Genomic DNA, 19,551 nt, shown 5'->3' on the forward strand with positions numbered 1-19,551 from the left:
ACTTGCTCAGTCCACAAGAAAAACAAGCCCAATTCTGTAAATATCTTTCATTTCTTGTGGCATTCACACCTTTTATGGGGCTATCACTGTCAGTTATTAATTCAGTAGCATCTGTTAGATCAGCAATGAGGGTTTCTTTCATTTCTTGATTTCACTTTTGCCTGTCCCAGAGGTCAGTCATCATTCTGGGAACTGAACCTCTTGATTGCTATGTCAAAAACTATAAACTCTTTACTAATTGATGCTCTTGTAGGTTTTGACCCAACTAGCAGAGTCTGCCACAATTTATTAAGTCACTGAATAAGGACTGTTTTCTGTGCTCTAAGCCTGCTTCAGCCTAAACATCTCTACTTGACAACAAGAAGTATAATTAATTTGGTTTCATTTAGATCTTACTGTCTTCATTTGAATCATCTTCATTCCTGCTTTCTCAGTATAGTTCATTCTAGTGAGTGTTTGGGGGCACAGATGTCATTGTAAAAATGATTCAGGTACTTCTAATCATACAGCTAGGGCACCCATAGGTCTGCAGATAAGCAGGGACTGTGTTACCCTCACAATTACCAACAAACAGGGACAGTGGTATATTTCTAGGTATGTTTGAAGACATTCTTTGCTGTCATCCTCAGAAACACTGTATAAAGAAATAATTTCTTATGGGAGTGACACAAACACCCATCTTTAAAGTTCTTTGTTATTCCTAGGTGCAAGACACAGCATAGACAAGTTGCAAGTCAGATGTTCAGGGACTACCTGTTGGTAGATAAGGATATTAAAATACCCATCCTGTTCTAAACTATGGGCATCTAGCAGCCCGTCCCATTCTTTCTTGGGTGAAATAACATATAAATGTCATTGTACAAAGTTACATCTTTAGCGAGACATCCAGGCCTGGTTTTCAGATGTGCTCAGCACCTGCAGCTCCCTTTGACTGCAACTGGAGTTTTAAGTGTTCAGCACCTCAGAAAATTAACCTCTCTCCCTCTCCTCCCTCCATTTTTTTTGAGTGAATATAAGAATATTTTGCTACAGAGAGATTGGATCTCTATTGACATTACTGGGAAAATCTGTTTAATATATAGGGACCTGCCACTTTTCCTAAACTGGTTGAGTACCTAGAATGCATATTTTTCAAGAAAATGTGCCTGGCTACCAAATGATTATTTAAAGGTCCTCCAGTGCCCATCACAATACTTTTGGGACCACCCAACCCCTGTGTGTCTATTTCTGATATTTCAGATGTACTGTATTTTGAGAAGAGGCACAGGTAGCAATGATGGATTTTATAAATAAATGTTAAAAGGAAAGAAGTCTCTTTCTAGCCTCTCTTTTAATCATCATATTTAAGTTGATCATCATTTTAAGTTGCACACCTTCAGAAACAAATATATATATTTGTCTAAACAAGATGCAACCTTCAGCTCCATGGGAAGTGGAAATCATTGTAACTCTTGTTGAAGAATCTTTTTTGGGAGAAGAATTGATTGTGTTTTGCAAATTATTTTCAAACTGGATATCGAAATGAAAACCAACCTGAGGTGTGGTGATATACTTCAGGAACCTCAAGGCCTCATAATTCAGGGAAGGAGTTGGACTTGCCCAAGGCTGCAGGTCTACGTGCCATCGTATAGTCTGTAAATACAGAAAAAACACTTGAAGGAATGGCATCTCTCAGTAAAAGCACAAAATAGAATATATTAAATGAGATTTAAGTTTAAATATAAAAAAGTTTTCTAAAATTTGTTACTGATACGTAGAAAATCAGAATGTGAATGGCTAAAATCCTACAACAGTTCACTATAAAATTTAATGTAGTTGAACATACCATTCCGCTTCAGTTTCTGGTAATACAGGGATCTTACACTGCAAACAGTAATTATCAACAATAAACCTCGACAATCAGTAGCTTTTCTTTTTTTAAAGTCTAGCTTTATAATTCAATATGGTATTCTGCATTTTTAAAAGAAAAGGTCCTTTATTCTTTCATGTTAGCCTAAAAAGAGTTATCAGAATTCTTTATTTTCCTGAAAAATGGCAGCATTGTTGCCTACAGTATTATAACTCCTTATTTTCATCTCCACAGGGAACTATTTTCAGTGGATGCTTTTCATACTCTGTGAGGGGACCATCAGCTCAAAACCTTGGAGATCCTGTCAGCTTTTCAAACAACACTTCCCACAGAAAGTAGGACACGAAAGGTCTTTCAGAAATGTGTATGCATACCAACAGGGTGTTGCACTCCTAGCAACAATACCTTCCCTAAATGCAGCATGCTTTCATCATTTTAGAAATTTTAAACATCTAGCTCAGAGGTGGGCAAATTATGGTCCTGCCTGGCCCTTGAGCTCCCGGCCGGGGAGGCTAGCCCCCGGCCCCTCCCCTACTGTCCCCACTCCCCCGCGCGGGCAGTGCTCTGGGCGGCGGAGTTGCGCGCTCCTGCAGGGCAGCGCGGCAGCGTGTCTAGCTCCGGCCAAGCGGCGCGGCTGCCCGACATGCTGCTCTGAACGGCATGGTAAGGGGGCCGGGGCTCGGGGGGGGGGGGTTGGATAAGGGGCGGGGAGTCCCGGGGGGCAACCAGGGGACAGGGGGCGGTTGGATGGGGTGGAGGTTCGGGGGGGCAGTCAGGGAACGAGGAACAGGGGGGTTGGATAAGCATGGGCATCCCGGGGGGGCCTGTCAGGGGACAGGGGTGTGGATAGGGGTCAGGAGATGGGGAACAGGGGGGGTTCGATAGGCGTGGGATCCTGGGGAGCCTGCCAGGAGGAAGGGGTGTGGATAGGGATCGGGGCAGTCAGGGGACTGGGAGCAGGGGGGTTGAATGGGGATGGGGTCCTGGGGGGTGGTTAGGGGTGGGGGGTCCCGGGAGGGGGCAGTTAGGGGACAAGGAGCAGGGGGGGGTTGGATGGAGGGGGTTATAGGGGCAGTCAGGGGGCGGGAAGTGGGAGGGGTGGATGGGGTGGGGGCCAGGCTGTTTGGGGAGGCACAGCCTTCCCTACCCAGCCCTCCATACAGTTTTGCAACCCAATGTGGCCCTCGAGCCAAAAAGTTTGCCCATCCCTGATCTAGCTCTTTCCCTCAAACACACACACAAAAGTATATGGAGAAATCTGATATTAAAATTAAGACAAATTGCCTATGACTGAGCCCCACCAAAAAGATTCTTATTTGGAGTGTGACAGTCCATTAGTCCTATAATAAGTTAGGTGGTGTCTAGCTTCCCTTGGTCATTAGTGATTAACTGAAAACTCCAGGAAGACAACCATGGCTTTTTCATAACACTGTTTTGCATCAAGTAAACAAACAAAACAAAAACAAACAAAAAAACTGTGATCCCAGCAGGGTCTCATTTCAACAAGAAAGTCTCAAAACAATAAAGTAAAAGGAAGTAAAACTAATTGGACTAGACTGAACACTGTCAGAGCTGAAATCATAGGAGGAAGAAAGGGCCTTCCATCAAGCTGACACAGCAACATTGACAGGCTATAAAGGAAGTTGCAGCCTTCTCTCCTCAGGTACAGGAACCATTGTAGTGATATGGGGGACATAGCAGATGGGCAAGAACTAGGGTTGCCAAAGCTCTCGGTTTCATCGGGAGTCTCCTGGAATCAGGCCCTATCTCCCAGAGACTACTGAAGACAGCTCAGGAGATTTTAGGCCACTAGAAGTGCAGCGGGGCTAAGGCAGGCTCCCTGCCTATCCTGGCCCCACGCTGCTCCCGGAAGCAGCCGGCACATCCCTGTGGCCGCTGGGGGGTCTCCGCATGCTGCCCCTGCCCCCAGCGCCGGCTCCACAGCTCCCATTGGCTTCCGGAAACGGCGCACCGAGAGGGCAGCACATGCAGCCCCCTGCCCTGCTTACCTCGGGTGGGAGCGCAGCGGGGCTAAGGCAGGCTCCACCCCTGTAGCTCCCATTGGCCACAGTTCCCGGCCAATGGGAGCTTCGGCACTCGGGGCACAGGCAGCACGCAGAGACCCTGCCCCCTCAGGGGGCCGCAGAGACGTGTCAGCCCCTTCTGGGAGCGACGCAGGACCAGGGCAAGCAGGGAGCCTGCCGTATCCCCACTGCGCTGCTGACCGGGAGCCACCTGAGGTAAGAGCCTCCCAGCCAGAGCCCACACCCTTCACCCCTACTGCACCCCTGCTCCAGCCCTGAGCCCTCTCCTGCACCCAAACTCCCTCCCAGAGCCTGCCCCCCACATCCCAATCCCTGCCCCAGCCCTGAGCCCCCTCCCGGAGCCTGCACTCCACACCCCCTCCTGCACCCAAACTCCCAGAGCCCACACCCCATACCCCCTCCAGCACCCCAAGCCCAGCCCCAAGCCCTGTCCTGCACCCAAACTCCCTCCCAGAGCCCGCACCCCTCACCCCCTCCAGCAACCCAAGCCCCTGCCCCAGCCCTGAGCCCCCTCCTGAACCCAAACTCCCTCCCAGAGCCCACACCCCTCACCCCCTCCCACACCCCAATCCCCTGCCCCAGCCTTGAGTCCCCTCTAGTACCCAAACTCCCTCCAAGAGCTTGCACCCCACACCCCCTCCTGCACCCCAACCTCCTGCCCCAGGCTCAGCCCAGAGCCCCCTCTCACTCTCCAAAGCTCTTGGCCCCAGCCCAGAGCCCGCACCCCCTACCACAGCCCAACCCCTTGCCACAGCCCGGTGAAAGTGAGTAAGGGTGGGGTAGGGGGGATGGAGTGAGCAGGGCGTGGCCACAGGGAAGGGGCATGGCCTCAGGGCAGGGGAAGGGCATTTGGGTTTGTGAGATTAGACAGTTGGCAACCCTAGCAAGAACAGAAAAAGGAAAGAAAGATGAAGCTCAAAGACAAAGATTATTAGACAGGAACTCCAGACCAGATGGAGCTTTTGCCTTGAACTCCTATCACAAGTTCATATTTTTGCTTTCTAAGTAAACACACTCTGTGAGTGAATATGAGCCAAGTAATCTGTAGGAGAGTTTTGTTCTTGGTTTTTCATTTTGTTTTTTTGTTGTAACAGTGAAGAGATGCTGAACATTTTAGAAACTTTTGCAGCATCAGCCAAGGAGTAGCCTTACATTCCTCCCCCCCCCCCCCATGTTTTTTTGGCTTTCTTTCACTTTTTGCTGTTAAACAAGAATCCGTGTCCCACACGGCATGTCACAGAAGCCAGAATATCAAGAAACCCACTTGTGGCACAGACCATTGATGCTCTGATTTCAAAGTGTGATGTTTAAACTGCTGATGTCAGAAAGTTAAGTGGACACTTTGGGAGGGAAAAAGTATGGAATCTTTCAAAATGATTCAAACATTTTGTGTGGCTACACAACATTTGTGATGACAGGAAAGCTGTAGATCTGACTTGTTTGAAAGCTGAAATGAGAATGAAGTCTGGCAATAGTTTTCAGGCAAAACCAGGGGCACCCATACAGCTGAGTCAGCTATTCGGAAGTGTCGAAGACTGCAGGTACTCCACAGCGTAGTGGAATTACAGGGCACTCATTGTTGCATTGCACCCAGAAGTTATATTTACGGTTAGTTGACAGAGAAAATAAAACTCTGGCATTAACTGTCTGAAATGAGATTCTCTTTCATACGGTGGGATGTTAAAGAATCCCTGTGGCATTCTCTCGCTACGTTTTCTGGGTTTTTTTTCTCATAGTGGACTAGACTGCAACATTACATTCTGCTCTGAGTAAGCTGCATTGCATCAGGAGCTGATCAAAATTGATCCAGTGGGTCTATGCCAATAACAGATTACTGCCCCCTCCAGATCAGCTTGGCTATGCTGGCTGGCACCCTGGGATGGGAGATGGTGAAGCAAAGGCCCAGTCTGTACCCCTGCAAGGGAAGGAGTAACAGCCCCAGTGGGTATGTCTACACTGAAATGTAAGCCCAGGGTTAGTGGGACTTGAGTCATCTGACCCATGTTAGGGAACCCTAGGCTTGAGCAGCTACATAGTATTTTAACCCTACATTAAGACTTTTCTAACATGCGCTCGAACCTAGGGTTCTGGCATCCACATGGTAGTGCGCAGATCCAAGTCAAAGTAATCATATCCCAGAGTCCCACGAGCCTCCTTCCCCCCAAAATGTGGCTGCTCAAGCCCTAGGACTGTGGTACACTGTGGGAAAATTTTCCTGCCAGACCTGCATGTTATAGGAAGTCTGAACAGCCTGCCAAACACAGCCTGCCAAGCAGTCATTTTGATCTGTGCACTCCCAGCTCTCGGAGCCAGCAACCTGGATGAGATGCCTTTTGATGAACTTCTCTTTCTTGTGCTTTCACTCCCGTGTCAGAAAACTGGCACAGCATCGGAGGCGCTTGTGGACATTTTGGCGGTGTTTTCTGTCCCCCCAAAGGTACCTGACGGATTTCCTGATGGAGCTGCAAGAAGAGGAGGCGGCAGAGGAGGAAGAGTACCCTGGCATCTCAGACTTGCACTGACAGATGCTGCTCAATATAACTGCATAGCCGCTGATGCCCCCTACATAGCACCACTTCTGGAGCAAAGCCACAAGCACAGACGGGTGGGATCACATCATCATGCAGACCTGGGATGACCAGGAGTAGGTCCAGAACTTTCACATGAAGAAAGCTACATTTCTGAAGCTTTGTGAGCAGCTTGTCCCCAGCATAAAGAGACACATCTGAAGTCATCCTTGCCAGTCCAGAAGTAGGTTGCGATAACATACTGGAAGCTGGCTACCCTTGGCTGCTACAAGTTCGTTGCCAGTCAGTTTGGGGTTGGAAAGTCGACCGTGGATAAAGTGGTAGGTAACTGAGGCAATCAGGAGTGTGGGTTACCCCAGGGTGGCAGGCATTAAAGATATTCTGGAGGTAATTACTGGCTCTGAGAGAATGGGGTTTTCTAACTGTGCCAGGGCCACTGATGGGACTCATGTGCCCATAGTTTGCCCTCCTCAAGGAGCAGATGAGTACACAAACTGGAAAGGGTGCTGCTCCATGGTTATACAGGCCCTTGTGGACCACAGAGGCAGATTTATGAATGTTTACATGGGCTGTACTTAAAAGTTCACAATGCTAGAGTTTTTTGCTGCTCAGGAGTCTACATTCATAGATAGGCTGGGACACTATTCCCACCAAATGACATTTACTTAAACGGCGTTACTGTCCCCACTGTTATTGTGGGGGAGCCCATGCATCCCTTTTGCTTTGACTTACAAAACCACACCCTAATTTCAGAGGCCCTGGCAAAAGAAGGTTTAATTACATTCTCAGCATGTGTAGGATGGTAGCTAAATGTGCTTTTGGCAGATTAAAATCCCATTGGAGGTCCATTTGGATTCCAGTGTCATAAGTGCTGATTGCAGTACTGTGGCTTGCTGTGCTCTTCACAACCTTTGTGAAGTCAGAGTTGAGCCATTTCCCCCTGAACAGACCTATGACAATGAGGGGTCGCTGGATTGGTACCCCCAGCCAGAAACTGCAGCTACCACTCAGGGAGCTGGTTGCACCCAGGCAGCAGAAGTCAGGGGTGCTATGTGTTCTCACATTATGGACTTGCATGGCCCAATGGAAGAGGGGGAATAGTGCCCATAGGAATGTGGTTGTGGGGGGAAAATGGCTTATTAATTTTTTGGCGCGAGGCAGTGCTTGGGAGAGATGTGAGTGACTGACATGCAATGTAAGTCTGAATGACATGATGAATAATGAATTTGGTTGTGTGGGGGGGAGAAGGTAGAATGGAATGTACTGAAATGTGAATTGAGGTATCTAGCTAAATAGAGGAATACTGTTTTCTTACTGGTGCTTAATTGCTCCTAAACACATTTTTAGCTCTATCATCTCAAATCATGATTGTATGATGTGCTGCAGAGATAGCAATACACTTTCTTGAAAATATAAACATTCTTTATTTGTAAACATGTCTTAAAATAGTAAAACACACACAGCGTTCGGCAGGCCAGGTGCCATTACAACCCCCCCCACACACACACACACAAAAAGAGCAGAAAATAGTTAATACACGACACAATCCCCCTACTGCTACATCACCGCTGACCCCACATTCTTCTTTCCCTTCTTTACACATTTTCCCCTCACTTAGCAGCGGAAGAAGGGAGGGGAGGTTTCCACCAGACAGGCGTTGATGAAGGAAGGCTGCATGGGGTTTAGTTGCCCTGCCCAGCCACTCATGAGTCCTGAATGCATGGGCCATCCTGACACAGAGCTGTTCAAGCTGCTGAAGGACTGAGGGTACATTGCACGTGATCATACCATGGAGTTGGGGAGGCAGCAAGAGATGTGACTATTGCAGCCATTATGAAGATAAGTTGCTGAAACAGTTCTCTCTGTTGAGCACTGTCCTCCTCCCTTAGTCTCCGTCCCTGTTTGGAAGTCTCTGCTCCCTTGCTGAAACCCTGTCCTCCACCTGTGTGGCGAGCCTCAACCTTTCCTCCTGCCTGTCAACATGCTGTCCCTCTTCTTCTGGTACTGGACCTGCTGGTCTGCCCTTGCAAGAACTTCGACCATAACTTCATCACAGAAATGCTTCCTTTTGGAACAGTCTGTGGAGGTATGCTGGGCCACAGATAAAGTTCCCGAAGAAGAAGTAGGCAGTATAGTTTGAGGGTCCTGAAATAGGACAAGAAACGGAGAGTTATTGTCCACACCAGCTCAGTGGAGGAGCACTGAATTAATTTTGGTGGCATCTCAAGGATATAAAATGTAACATTTCTAAAGTGAACTAACACATATTGTAAAGGAGATGCCTCAGTCCTCATACTGTCTCTGGACAGCCTTGTTAATCGCAGTTACATAAGTGCAGAAACAATCATAAGTTTAAAATTATAACCTTTTTCTGTTTCATAAAAATTTCTTAACTAATTGCCGTATGAAGCAGGGGCAGGTTGTATAATGCCCTTATTGCAAAAGGCTTTTTCTGTCTTGTCAGGCTTTTCATATTTTGGAAGACATAACTGTTCGTGTGGTGCCTAATGGCAAAGGGAGATGTTATTCCTAGCTGCTGGAGGGAAACCTGCAGTGTATGTAGCAGAAGTATTGAAACGTATAGTGACCGAAGAGCACATTTGTGAGTGGAGTGGACTAGTCAGAGTGGAGTGGACTATATGGGGGACCTGGAAAATAAACCCTTCCCCGCAATGTGACTAACTGTCCAGAGGTCCTGCTTCAGGAATAGTCTGCAGCTATCAGCAGCCAGGATTGAGTCAGAATCCATGAGGGAATTAACATGATGCTGTGCTAGCTCACACATGGCTTACCCTGTTATTGCTGCACACAAACACTCTGAAATCTGCAGCAGTGGGGACAAAACTGTACTTGGGAGAAATGATTTGGTGACCTGCAGACTGCATGGATTACTTCTAACTGAAATGGACTAGGTTTGGGAATAGAATACTGTTTCCCAAACACACCAACTCAGTTCACTGTTTACAGGTGGCTCCATAGACCCTGGAAGAGTGATTACAGAGTGGCAAGTTTCTTATTACTGAAAGGAAAACATGACTGACCCTAATAAACAGCTGTGATTTAGTAAAATAACCTTTACAGCTGTTTATGAATGTTTGAAATTCCAAGTCGCCATTTTGAACTCAATGTGTTGGGGGAAGGGGGATGGGAAAGAGGGGACGCCCAGGTGCTGTGATACGATCTGTCATTAGTGGCCACACGCTGGTAGCCAGGGCTTATCAATGCTTCTTCCCACGCCCAGAAATCCCCCCCCCCCCATTATTGTAATAATAAACTGTACATTTGAGTCATACACTTACTGGGCTCTGGGGCAGCTTCTGTCTCCACCGGGTTTTCTGCAAGCTCGGCAGTGGGCTGTTCCTCAGGGTGGGGATCAAACAACTCTTCCGAATAGGGACCAAGAAGTTGCTGTTGTTCCTCATTCACAGCCTGCTCTGGGACTGATTTCATTAAAAGAGTCACTTCATACTCCTCACTGGGAGCCTGCTGCTGACTCCCATCAGTCCCCATGCTAGGTTCATCCTGGTCCCAGCTGACCAGGTCGTTATGAAGCATGGTTGGCTCTGTGCTGGGCACAGTGCCCAGAATCCAGTCAAAGTCATCATAAAATGAGCATGTTGTTGGTGAGTTGGCCAAAGTTCTTGTCCTTGGTCTTCCATTACTCGCTCTTCAGCCTCTTAATATGCTCCCTGCACTGATCACCTGTCCGGAAAATCTGCAGAGCTGCCTTTTTTGAGTTCTCTTGGTACACGTGGTCATTCCTGGTGCTTTTGCTGAAAGTCCATGGTTTTACTTGCCTCTCACCGGAGATTCACCAACATTTGGCTGTGCTTCTGTGACCAGAAAGCGTCTCGCTTTGCAAAAAGCTTGATCAGTTCGCTCTCCATCGTAAACCTAGGAGGCTCTCTGATACTGTGCTTGGAGATGGGTTAACGCTGACCTGAGCTGCTGCCATTCACCAAGAGCGATGGCTTCTGTTTTCAGTAAAGTGGATTGCAGATTATTGGGATAGCAAGGACTAAGGAAGTTGTTTCGTGGGATTGTGGGATACTTCTGGCTGACTCCTGGGACCCACGTCAAGAAGGGCTGAATCTACACTGCAAAGCAATAGGGCTCAAACCCAGGGTCCCGGCTTGACTCGTGCTTGGACTTTCCAGCCCTGCAGGGTCCTGGAACCCTGGGTTCAAGACCTGTTTTAGCGCAATTGCAGTGTAGACACAAAGGGGGTTAGACTTGAGCTCAAGCATGGGCTTACGCTGCAGTACATACCCAGAGGCTCTACTCCATGTGCCGTGACTTGCAATGTATGAGCTGTGACCTCCTATCTGTTGTAAGGGGAGGCAACAACCCTGTTCTTTGTTCTATTATTTTCCTATTGCGAATAATTAGATTTAGAAGATTGTATTTGTCAGGATCACTTTTCTTTCCCTGGTTTGAAAAATCAGTACATTTGCATCCCCCCCGCTTAGCTCAATACTGCCTCCTATGGTCTATGAGTTTTTAAAAATAACTGTTAGTTAGTGGTACAACATCCCTTTTTTCTCTTTTAACTCCCTCATAGTCTAGAACAGGTGATCTGTGAATATTAACATTGTCCCAGTATTCCCCTTTTCACTCTTTAAACAGGATTTTTCTTCCTTTCCAATTGTTCAAACATCTTTACTTTTCTTGTTAAAGCTGATCAATATTTTACTCATGTTTGAGGAAAAGCACATGGGAGGGAGGGGTCCTTCAAATTGTGCCACACAGCTCTACAGAGGCTCCCTGCATACCACTGTGCAGCAGGATTTGGGAGCTGAGGACTCACTGCTCTGAGGATCCATTGGCCATTCCTCCTGTGGTGGGAGAGGGATGGGCAAAGGCAGTACAGAGAAAACTCCATCCCTGAGGCTGGAGTAGCATCTGTAGAGCAGTTTCATGGGCTGGTGGGGAGGATTCCTGCCTTTCTGGTCCCAAGGACATCTCCAATACACAGTCTAGCTGCTTTAGTTGTCCATCAAGGAGAGTATTTGATGTCATTATTGTAATAACTGTTTCTGGTAGCCTCATGAGGCACCAACTGAAACTGGTGTCCCATTCATAGAATCATAGACTATTAGGGTTCGAAGAGACTTCAGGAGGTCATCTAGTCCAATCCCCTGCTCAAAGCAGGACTAACACCAACTAAATCATCCCAGCCAGGGCTTTGTCAAGCTGGGCCTTAAAAACCTCTAAGGATGGAGATTCCACCACCTCCCTAGGTAACCCATTCCAGTGCTTCACCACCCTCCTAGTGAAATAGTGTTTCCTAATATCCAACCTAGACCTCCCCCACTGCAATTTGAGACCATTGCTCCTTGTTCTGTCATCTGCCACTACTGAGAACAGCCTAGCTCCATCCTCTTTGGAACCCCTCTTCAGGTAGTTGAAGGCTGCTATCAAATCCCCCCTCACTCTTCTCTTCTGCAGACTAAACAAGCACAGTTCCCTCAGCCTCTCCTCGTAAGTCATGTATCCCAGCCCCCTAATCATTTTCGTTGCCCTCCGCTGGACTCTCTCCAATTTGTCCACATCCCTTCTGTAGTGGGGGGACCAAAACTGGACACAATACTCCAGGTGTGGCCTCACCAGCGCTGAATAGAGGGGAATAATCACTTCCCTCGATCTGTTGGCAATGCTCCTACTAATACAGCCCAATATGCTATTGGCCTTCTTGGCAACAAGGGCATGCTGCTGACTCATATCCAGCTTCTCATCCACTGTAATCCCCAGGACCTTTTCTGCAGAAATGCTGCTTAGCTAGTCGGTACCCAGCCTATAGCAGTGTATGGGATTCTTCCTTCCTAAGTGCAGGACTCTACACTTGTCCTTGCTGAACCTCATCAGATTTCTTTTGGCCCAATCCTCCAATTTGTCTAGGTCACTCTGGACCCTATCCCTACCCTCCAGCATATCTACCTCTCCCCCGGGTTTAGTGTCATCTGCAAACTTGCAGAGGGTGCAATTCATCCCATCATCCAGATCATTAATAAAGATGTTGAACAAAACCGGCCCCAGGACCAACTGCTGGAGTACTCCGCTTGATACCGGCTGCCAACTAGACATGGAGTCATTGATCCCGACAATCTAGCCAGCTTTCTATCCACCTTATAGTCCATTCATCCAATCCATACTTCTTTAACTTGCTGGCAAGAATACTGTGGGAGACCATATCAAAAGCTTTGCTAAAGTCAAGATATATCACATCCACCGCTTTCCCTATATCCACAGAGCCAGTTATCTCATCATAGAAGGCAATCAGGTTGGTCAGGCAAGACTTGCCCTTGGTGAATCCATATGGACTGTTCCTGATCACCTTCCTGTCCTCCAAGTGCTTCAAAATGGATTCCTTGAGGAATCCATGATTTTTCTGGGGACTGAAGTGAGGCTGACCGGTCTGTAGTTCCCTGGGTTCTCTTTCTTCCCTTTTTTAAATATGGGCACTATATTTGCCTTTTTCCAATTGTTCGGGACCTCCCCCGATCGCCACTAATTTTCAAAGATAATGGCCAATGGCTCTGCAATCACATCAGCCAACTCCCTCAGCACCCTTGGATGCATTAGATCTGGACCCATGGACTTGTGCATGTCCAGCTTTTCTAAATAGTCTTTAACCTGTTTTTCCACCACTTAGGGCTGCTCGCCTTCTCCCCAAACTACGTTGCCCAGTGCAGCAGTCTGGGAGCTGACCCTGTCTGTGAAGACCGAGGCAAAAAAAGCATTGAATACTTCAGCTTTTTCCACATCATTTCACGGCACAAACATGTACTGAGAGACAGTCTCTGCCCCACAGAGCATACAAACCAAATAGACAAGACAGACAAAGGAAGTATTATTATCTACATTATACAGATAGTGAACCAAAGCAAACAAAAAAGCTTCCCCAATGTAACACAGGAAGTTTGCAGAGCCAGGAAATGAATCCAGATCTCCTGAATTCCAGTCCAACTCCTTAACCACAAGACTGTCCTCTCTCTTCATATTAAGGATAGATCCATTGAGGCACCATGTTTATGTTTCTATAGCGTTCATATTATCTGCTGATTCCATTCCCAACAAATGGGCCAGCTGCTGCACAAAGAGACATTCTAGAGCTGAAAGCACGTGAAAAATTGAAATGGCAACCTGAGATGTCTGTGTTTTTACATTTACCCTCTTCACTTACATACACAAGACAACTACTGCCTTGAAATTACCATAATAAAAATAACTCTTTGGATACATTTAACTATGGTCCCTTTACAAGTTGACTCTTGAAACCCAAGAATTGTAATGGACAGCAAGAGAAATGTTATCCTGAGGATATTTTCTAAGACTCACTGCAATAGGACCCAGGATGCACTGTAGAGATTCAGTAGATAGAGTAACCTTAAAACAAAGAAAGTCTTGTAACATTGTTCTTGGTTACTTGAAATAACATGACAGTTCATTTGAAGGTCTCGGGATGGGATGGGCTTTCAGACATTTCAGACATATGGCCAACTTCTCTTTGGTACTAATCTGACCGACAATGATTTTCCCCTGGAGACCATTTACTTCCACATTTTCTCCGTCAATGGCCATCTGTGACAATCATCTGATAATCGATTAATAATCTGCAGCATACACATGGTGTCATTTGTCCTGCTAAAATTTTGAAGCCATAATATAAAGTTTAACTCAGCATATACAAAGGCCAGATTAAAGGGCAGGTGCAGGTTTTCCTAGCCTATGCTTAAAAACACAAATTGTAAATCATGGAGCAACAAATCCATCCAGGTTGTAGTGAGGTAATTCAAACTGCCAGGCAGCCAAAATCACCAAGGAATCATCTTTTCCTATTCTAGAATAAGAGGGCAGAACTTGAATCAGATGTACAATGCTTAATGAAGCATAAATGTGTGTATGTACCTTCAGACCTGAACTTTCTTTTTAGCAATTTCCTCAATTACAGAGTAAAGGACTGCTCAAAATCCAGGAACTTTCAATAACATTTTAGTCTAAACTATGAGACATACCCATGATCTGTTTCCTGGCTACATTTCAAAAAATGTTTGCTTTTGGTATTTGAATTTTAAAAGGGAGTTAGTTAGGAAGTTTTCCATGATCCCATGTGTTTGATCTTTATAAGTGCTTTTTTTCGACTTTTAAATAATTTTTTTGTTTGACAGCCTCATGATGTAATGCTTAATTACGCTTTTAAATATTTTTTTTGTTTAGCAGTCTCATGACGTAACGCTTAATTATCAGCAACGTTTATGAGCAAAACCTTTCAAAAAAATCACAATTTGCTGCCAAAATGCCTACTGCTTCCAAGAAAGAAATGGAAGACTCAATCAGCTTATGCACAGGCATCTTAATTGAGAGAAAATATATAATCCTCTAAGTATGTAATAAGAATTTTTTACATTTGAGCCAGGAGCAAAGAAGAATGCAACACTTGTGTGTTAAGAAATACCATCAATATCTATAAATATTTGTAAGCCATGGAAACAAATGATTCCCCCATCCTCACCCTACCCCTCTGATTTATTCAGAATATTTCTAGTTTCACCCTGTCTGATTTGAAAGACTCTTGCTTGTAATCAGCTGTCATTCAGGTGCAGTTTTACTGAGTTTTATCAGTTTAATGATACTGTATCTACCACATACATACACCATGCTACCACTGAAATTGCTGTGCTCACTTGACATGACTATGAGATGCAATTAACGTTTAACTGGATTTTATAGAAGGAAAGTGGTGCAAAAGATTAAAAAAATCTTCAACAGGGATAAATATTACTTAATGCTTTATATCCAGGAGGGGAAGACATGGATTAAGCAACACAAATCCCCCCTCCCCAAATGGAGATGTCTATGGAAGACATAAGAGAATACAATAGAAGAATAAACACATCTCAGTCTTGACAAAGTATTCCTGGCGTTGATTCATAGATTCCAAGGCCAGAAGGGACCACTGTGATCATCTCATATGATCTCGTGTATAACACAGGCCATAGAATTTCCCCAAAATAATTCCTACAGTAGACCTTTTAGAAAAACATCTGATCTTGATTTAAAAATTGTCAATGATGGAGAATCCACCATGACCTCTGGTAAATTGTCCCAATGATTAATTACTTTCACATTATTTCCAGGCTGAATTTGTCTAGCTTCAACTCCCAGCAATTGATTGCAATATACCTTTCTCTGCTAGATTTAAGAGGCCATTGTTAAATATTTGTTCCCTATGTAGGTACTTATAGATTGTAATCAGGTCACGACTTAACTGTCTCTTTATTAAACTACATAGATAGAGCTCCTTGAGTAAACCACTAAAAGGCAGGTTTTCTAATTCTTTAATCATTCTCGTAGCTCTTCTCTGAATCCTCTCCAATTTATCAGCATCTTTCTTGAATTGTGGGCACCAGAACTGGACATAGAATTCCAGCTGTGGTTGCACCAGTACTATGTTAGCAACAAGAAGGTGGTCAGGGAAAGTGTGGGACACTTACTGAATGGGGGAGGTAACCTAGTGACAGATGATGTGGAAAAAGCTGGAGTACTCAATGCTTTTTTTGCCTCGGTCTTCATAGACAAGGTCAGCTCCCAGACTGCTGCACTGGGCAGCACAGTATGGGGAGGAGGTGAGCAGCCCTCAGTGGTGAAAGAATAGGTTAAGGACTATTTAGAAAAGCTGGAAATGCACAAGTTCATGGGGCCAGATGCAATGCATCTGAGGGTGCTGAGGGAGTTGGCTGATGTGATTGAAGAGCCATTTGCCATTATCTTTGAAAACTCATGGTGATTGGGGGAGACTCAGGACGATTGGAAAAAGGCAAATATAGTGCCCATCTTTAAAAAAGGGAAGAAGGAGAATCCGGGGAACTACAGACCGGTCAGCCTCACTTCAGTCCCCAGAAAAATCATGGATTCCTCAAGGAATCCATTTTGAAGCACTTGGAGGACAGGAAGGTGATCAGGAACAGTCAACATGGATTTACCAAGGGCAAGTCATGCCTGATCAACCTGATTGCCTTTTATGATGAGATAACTGGCTCTGTGGATACGGAGAAAGCGGTGGATGTGATACACCTTGACTTTAGCAAAGCTTTTGATACGGTCTCCCACAGTATTCTTGCCAGCAAGTTAAAGAAGTATGGATTGGATGAATGGACTATAAGGTGGATAGAAAGCTGGCTAGATCATTGGGCTCAATGGGTAGTGATCAATAGCTTGATGATTAGTTGGCAGCCGGTATCAAGCGAAGCGCCCCAGGAGTTGGTCCTCAGGCCGGGTTTGTTCAACATCTTCATTAATGATCTGGATCATGTGATGGATTGCACCCTCAGCAAGTTCACGGATAACACTAAGCCAGGAGGCGAGGTAGATATGCTGGAGGGTAGGGATAAGGTCCAGAGTGGCCTAGACAAATTGGAGGATTGGTCCAAAAGAAATCTGATGAGGTTCAACAAGGACAAGTGCAGAGTCCTTTACTTAGGACGGAAGAATCCCAGGCACTGCTACAGGTTGGGGACCAACTGGCTAAGGGGCCGTTCTGCAGAAAAGGACCTGGGGATTACAATGGACGAGAAGCTGGATATGAGTTAACAGTGTGCCCTTGTTGCCAAGAAGGCTAATGGCATATTGGGCTGCATTAGTAGGAGCATTGCCAGCAGATCGAGGGAAGTGATTATTCCCCTCTATTCAGCCCTGGTGAGGCCACACCTGGATTATTGTGTCCAGTTTTGAGCCCCCCACTACAGAAAGGATATGGACAAATTGGATAGAGTTCAGCAGAGGGCAACGAAAATGATTTGGGGGCTGGGAAACATGACTTATGAGGAGAGGCTGAGAGAACTGGACTTATTTAGTCTGCAGAAGAGAAGAGTGAGGGGGGATTTGACAGCAGTCTTTAACTATCTGAAGGGGAGGTTCCAAAGAAGATGGAGCTAGGCTGTTCTCTGTGGTGGAAGATGACAGAACAAGGAGCAATGGTCTCAAGTTGCAGTTGGGGAGGTCTAGGTTGGATATTAGGAAAAACTATTTCACTAGGAGGGTGGTGAAGTACTGGAATGGGTTACCTTGGGAGGTGGTGGAATCTCCATCCTTAGCATAGGCGTGCGCACGGGGTATGCCGGGTGTGCCCAGGCACACCCTAATGCCCGCAGGCCGGATCCGGCCCCTCAGGGCTTTGGATCCGGCCCACGGGATTTGCCCCCCGTGGTGCCGCAGGCCCTGCATCGCTCTCAGAAGCAGCCATCATGGCACCATGTCCCTGGGGCCCTGGGTGGGTGGGGCGGGGTAGAGGGCTCCGTGCGTTGCTCCAGGCACCACCCCCCGCAGCTCCCATTGACCGGGAACAGGGAACCGCGGCCAATGAGAGCTTCGGGAGAGGTACCTGGAGGCGTGGCAAGGGCAGTGCGCGGAGCCCTGTGCCCACCCCAGGGGCCGCACAGGGACGTGGTGAGCGGCACGGCGAGGGGCCAGGGCAGACAGGCAGGCAGGGAGCGCGCCGCTGCAGGTAAGCTGTGCCAGGCCGGAGCCTGAACCCCTCCTGCACCCCGCCCCCCAACTCCCTGCCCTGAGCCCCCTGCCTGCAACTCACACCCCTCCTGCACCCCAACCCCCTGCCCTGAGCCCCTTGCTGCACCCCTCCTGCACCCCAACTCCCTGTCCTGAGCCCCCTGCCACATCCCTCCTGCACCCCAACTCCCTGCCCTGAGCCCCCTGCCTGCACCCCGCCCCCAACTCCCTGCCCTGAGCCCCCTCCTGCACCCCACACCCCTCCTGTACCCCAACCCCCTGCCCTAAGCCCCCTGCCTGCACCCCAACTCCCTGCCCTAAGCCCCCTGCTGCACTCTGCACCCCTCCTGCACCCCAACCCCCTGCCCTGAGCCCCCTCCTGCACCCCACCCCCAACTCCCTGCCCTGAGCCCCCTGCAGCCCCCTGCACCCCCATGCACCCCAACTCCCTGCCCTAAGTCCCCTGCCTGCACCTCGCACCCCTCATGCACCCCATGCACTCCAACCCCCTGCCCTGAGCCCCCTGCCTGCACCCCACCCCCAACTCCCTGCCCTGAGCCCCCTCCTGCACCCCACACCTCTCCTGTACCCTAACCCCCTGCCCTAAGCCCCCTGCCTGCACCTCACACCCCAACCCCCTGCCCTGAGCCCCCTGCTGCACTCCTCACCCCTCCTGCACCCCAACCCCCTGCCCTGAGCCCCCTCCTGCACCCCGCCCCCAACTCCCTGCCCTGAGCCCCCTGCTGCACCTCGCACCCCTCATGCACCCCATGCACTCCAACCCCCTGCCCTAAGCCCCCTGCTGCACCCTGCACTCCTCCTGCACCCCAACCCCCTGCCCTGAGCCCCCTGCTGCACTCCGCATCCGTCCTGCTCCCCAACCCCCTGCCCTGAGCCCCCTCCTGCACTCTGCACCCCTCCTGCACTCCGCACTCCTCCTGCACCCCAACCCCTTCCCTGAGCCCCCTCATATATCCCGCACCCCTCCTCTGCCCCAATCCCTTGCCCTGATCCCCTTCCTGTACACTGCACCCCCTCCCACACCCCGCACTCCCTCCCGCACCCCAACCTTTATGATGTTCGCCTTTAAAATAAATAAATAAATAAATAAATAAAATCCCTGGGTGCACACCCTAATGAAATGTGCTGCGCATGCCTATGATCCTTAGAGGTTTTAAGGCCCGGCTTGACAAAGCCCTGGCTGAGATGATTTAGTTGGGGTTGGTCCTGCTTTGATCAGGGGGTTGGACTAGATGACCTCCTGAGGTCTCTTCCAACCCTAATCTTCTATGATAAATGCAGAGGTAAAATAAACCTCTCTAGTCCTACTCAAGATCCCACTGTTTATTTATCCAAGGATCACATTCACCCTTTCAACCACAGTGTCACACTGGGAGCTCATATTCAGCTGATTATCAACCACGACCTCCAAATTTTTTTCAGAGTCACTGCTTCCCACAATACTGTCCCCCATCTTGTAAGTATGGCCTACATTGTTTGTTCCTAGCTGTAACATTTCCATTTACCACATTAAAACACGTAACGTTTGCTTCCAGTCAATCCAGATTGTTCTGTATCAGTGACCTGTCCTCTTCATTATTTACCACTCCCCCAATTTTTGTGT

The 19,551-nt window shown here is 47.7% G+C and overlaps 1 protein-coding gene across 1 annotated transcript in view; it reads right to left on the minus strand.

Annotated features, from left to right (window-relative positions):
• METTL24 (methyltransferase like 24) overlaps nt 1–19,551 on the minus strand; it is an 84,319-nt gene that overhangs the window by 45,338 nt on the left and 19,430 nt on the right. Inside the window, exon 2 of the mRNA XM_065402233.1 lies at nt 1,534–1,632. Coding sequence (XP_065258305.1) covers nt 1,534–1,632 — 99 coding nt within the window. The remainder of the gene's footprint in view (nt 1–1,533; nt 1,633–19,551) is intronic.

Source organism: Emys orbicularis, chromosome 3, assembly GCF_028017835.1.
Source record: "Emys orbicularis isolate rEmyOrb1 chromosome 3, rEmyOrb1.hap1, whole genome shotgun sequence".
Lineage (NCBI taxonomy): Eukaryota > Metazoa > Chordata > Testudines > Emydidae > Emys > Emys orbicularis.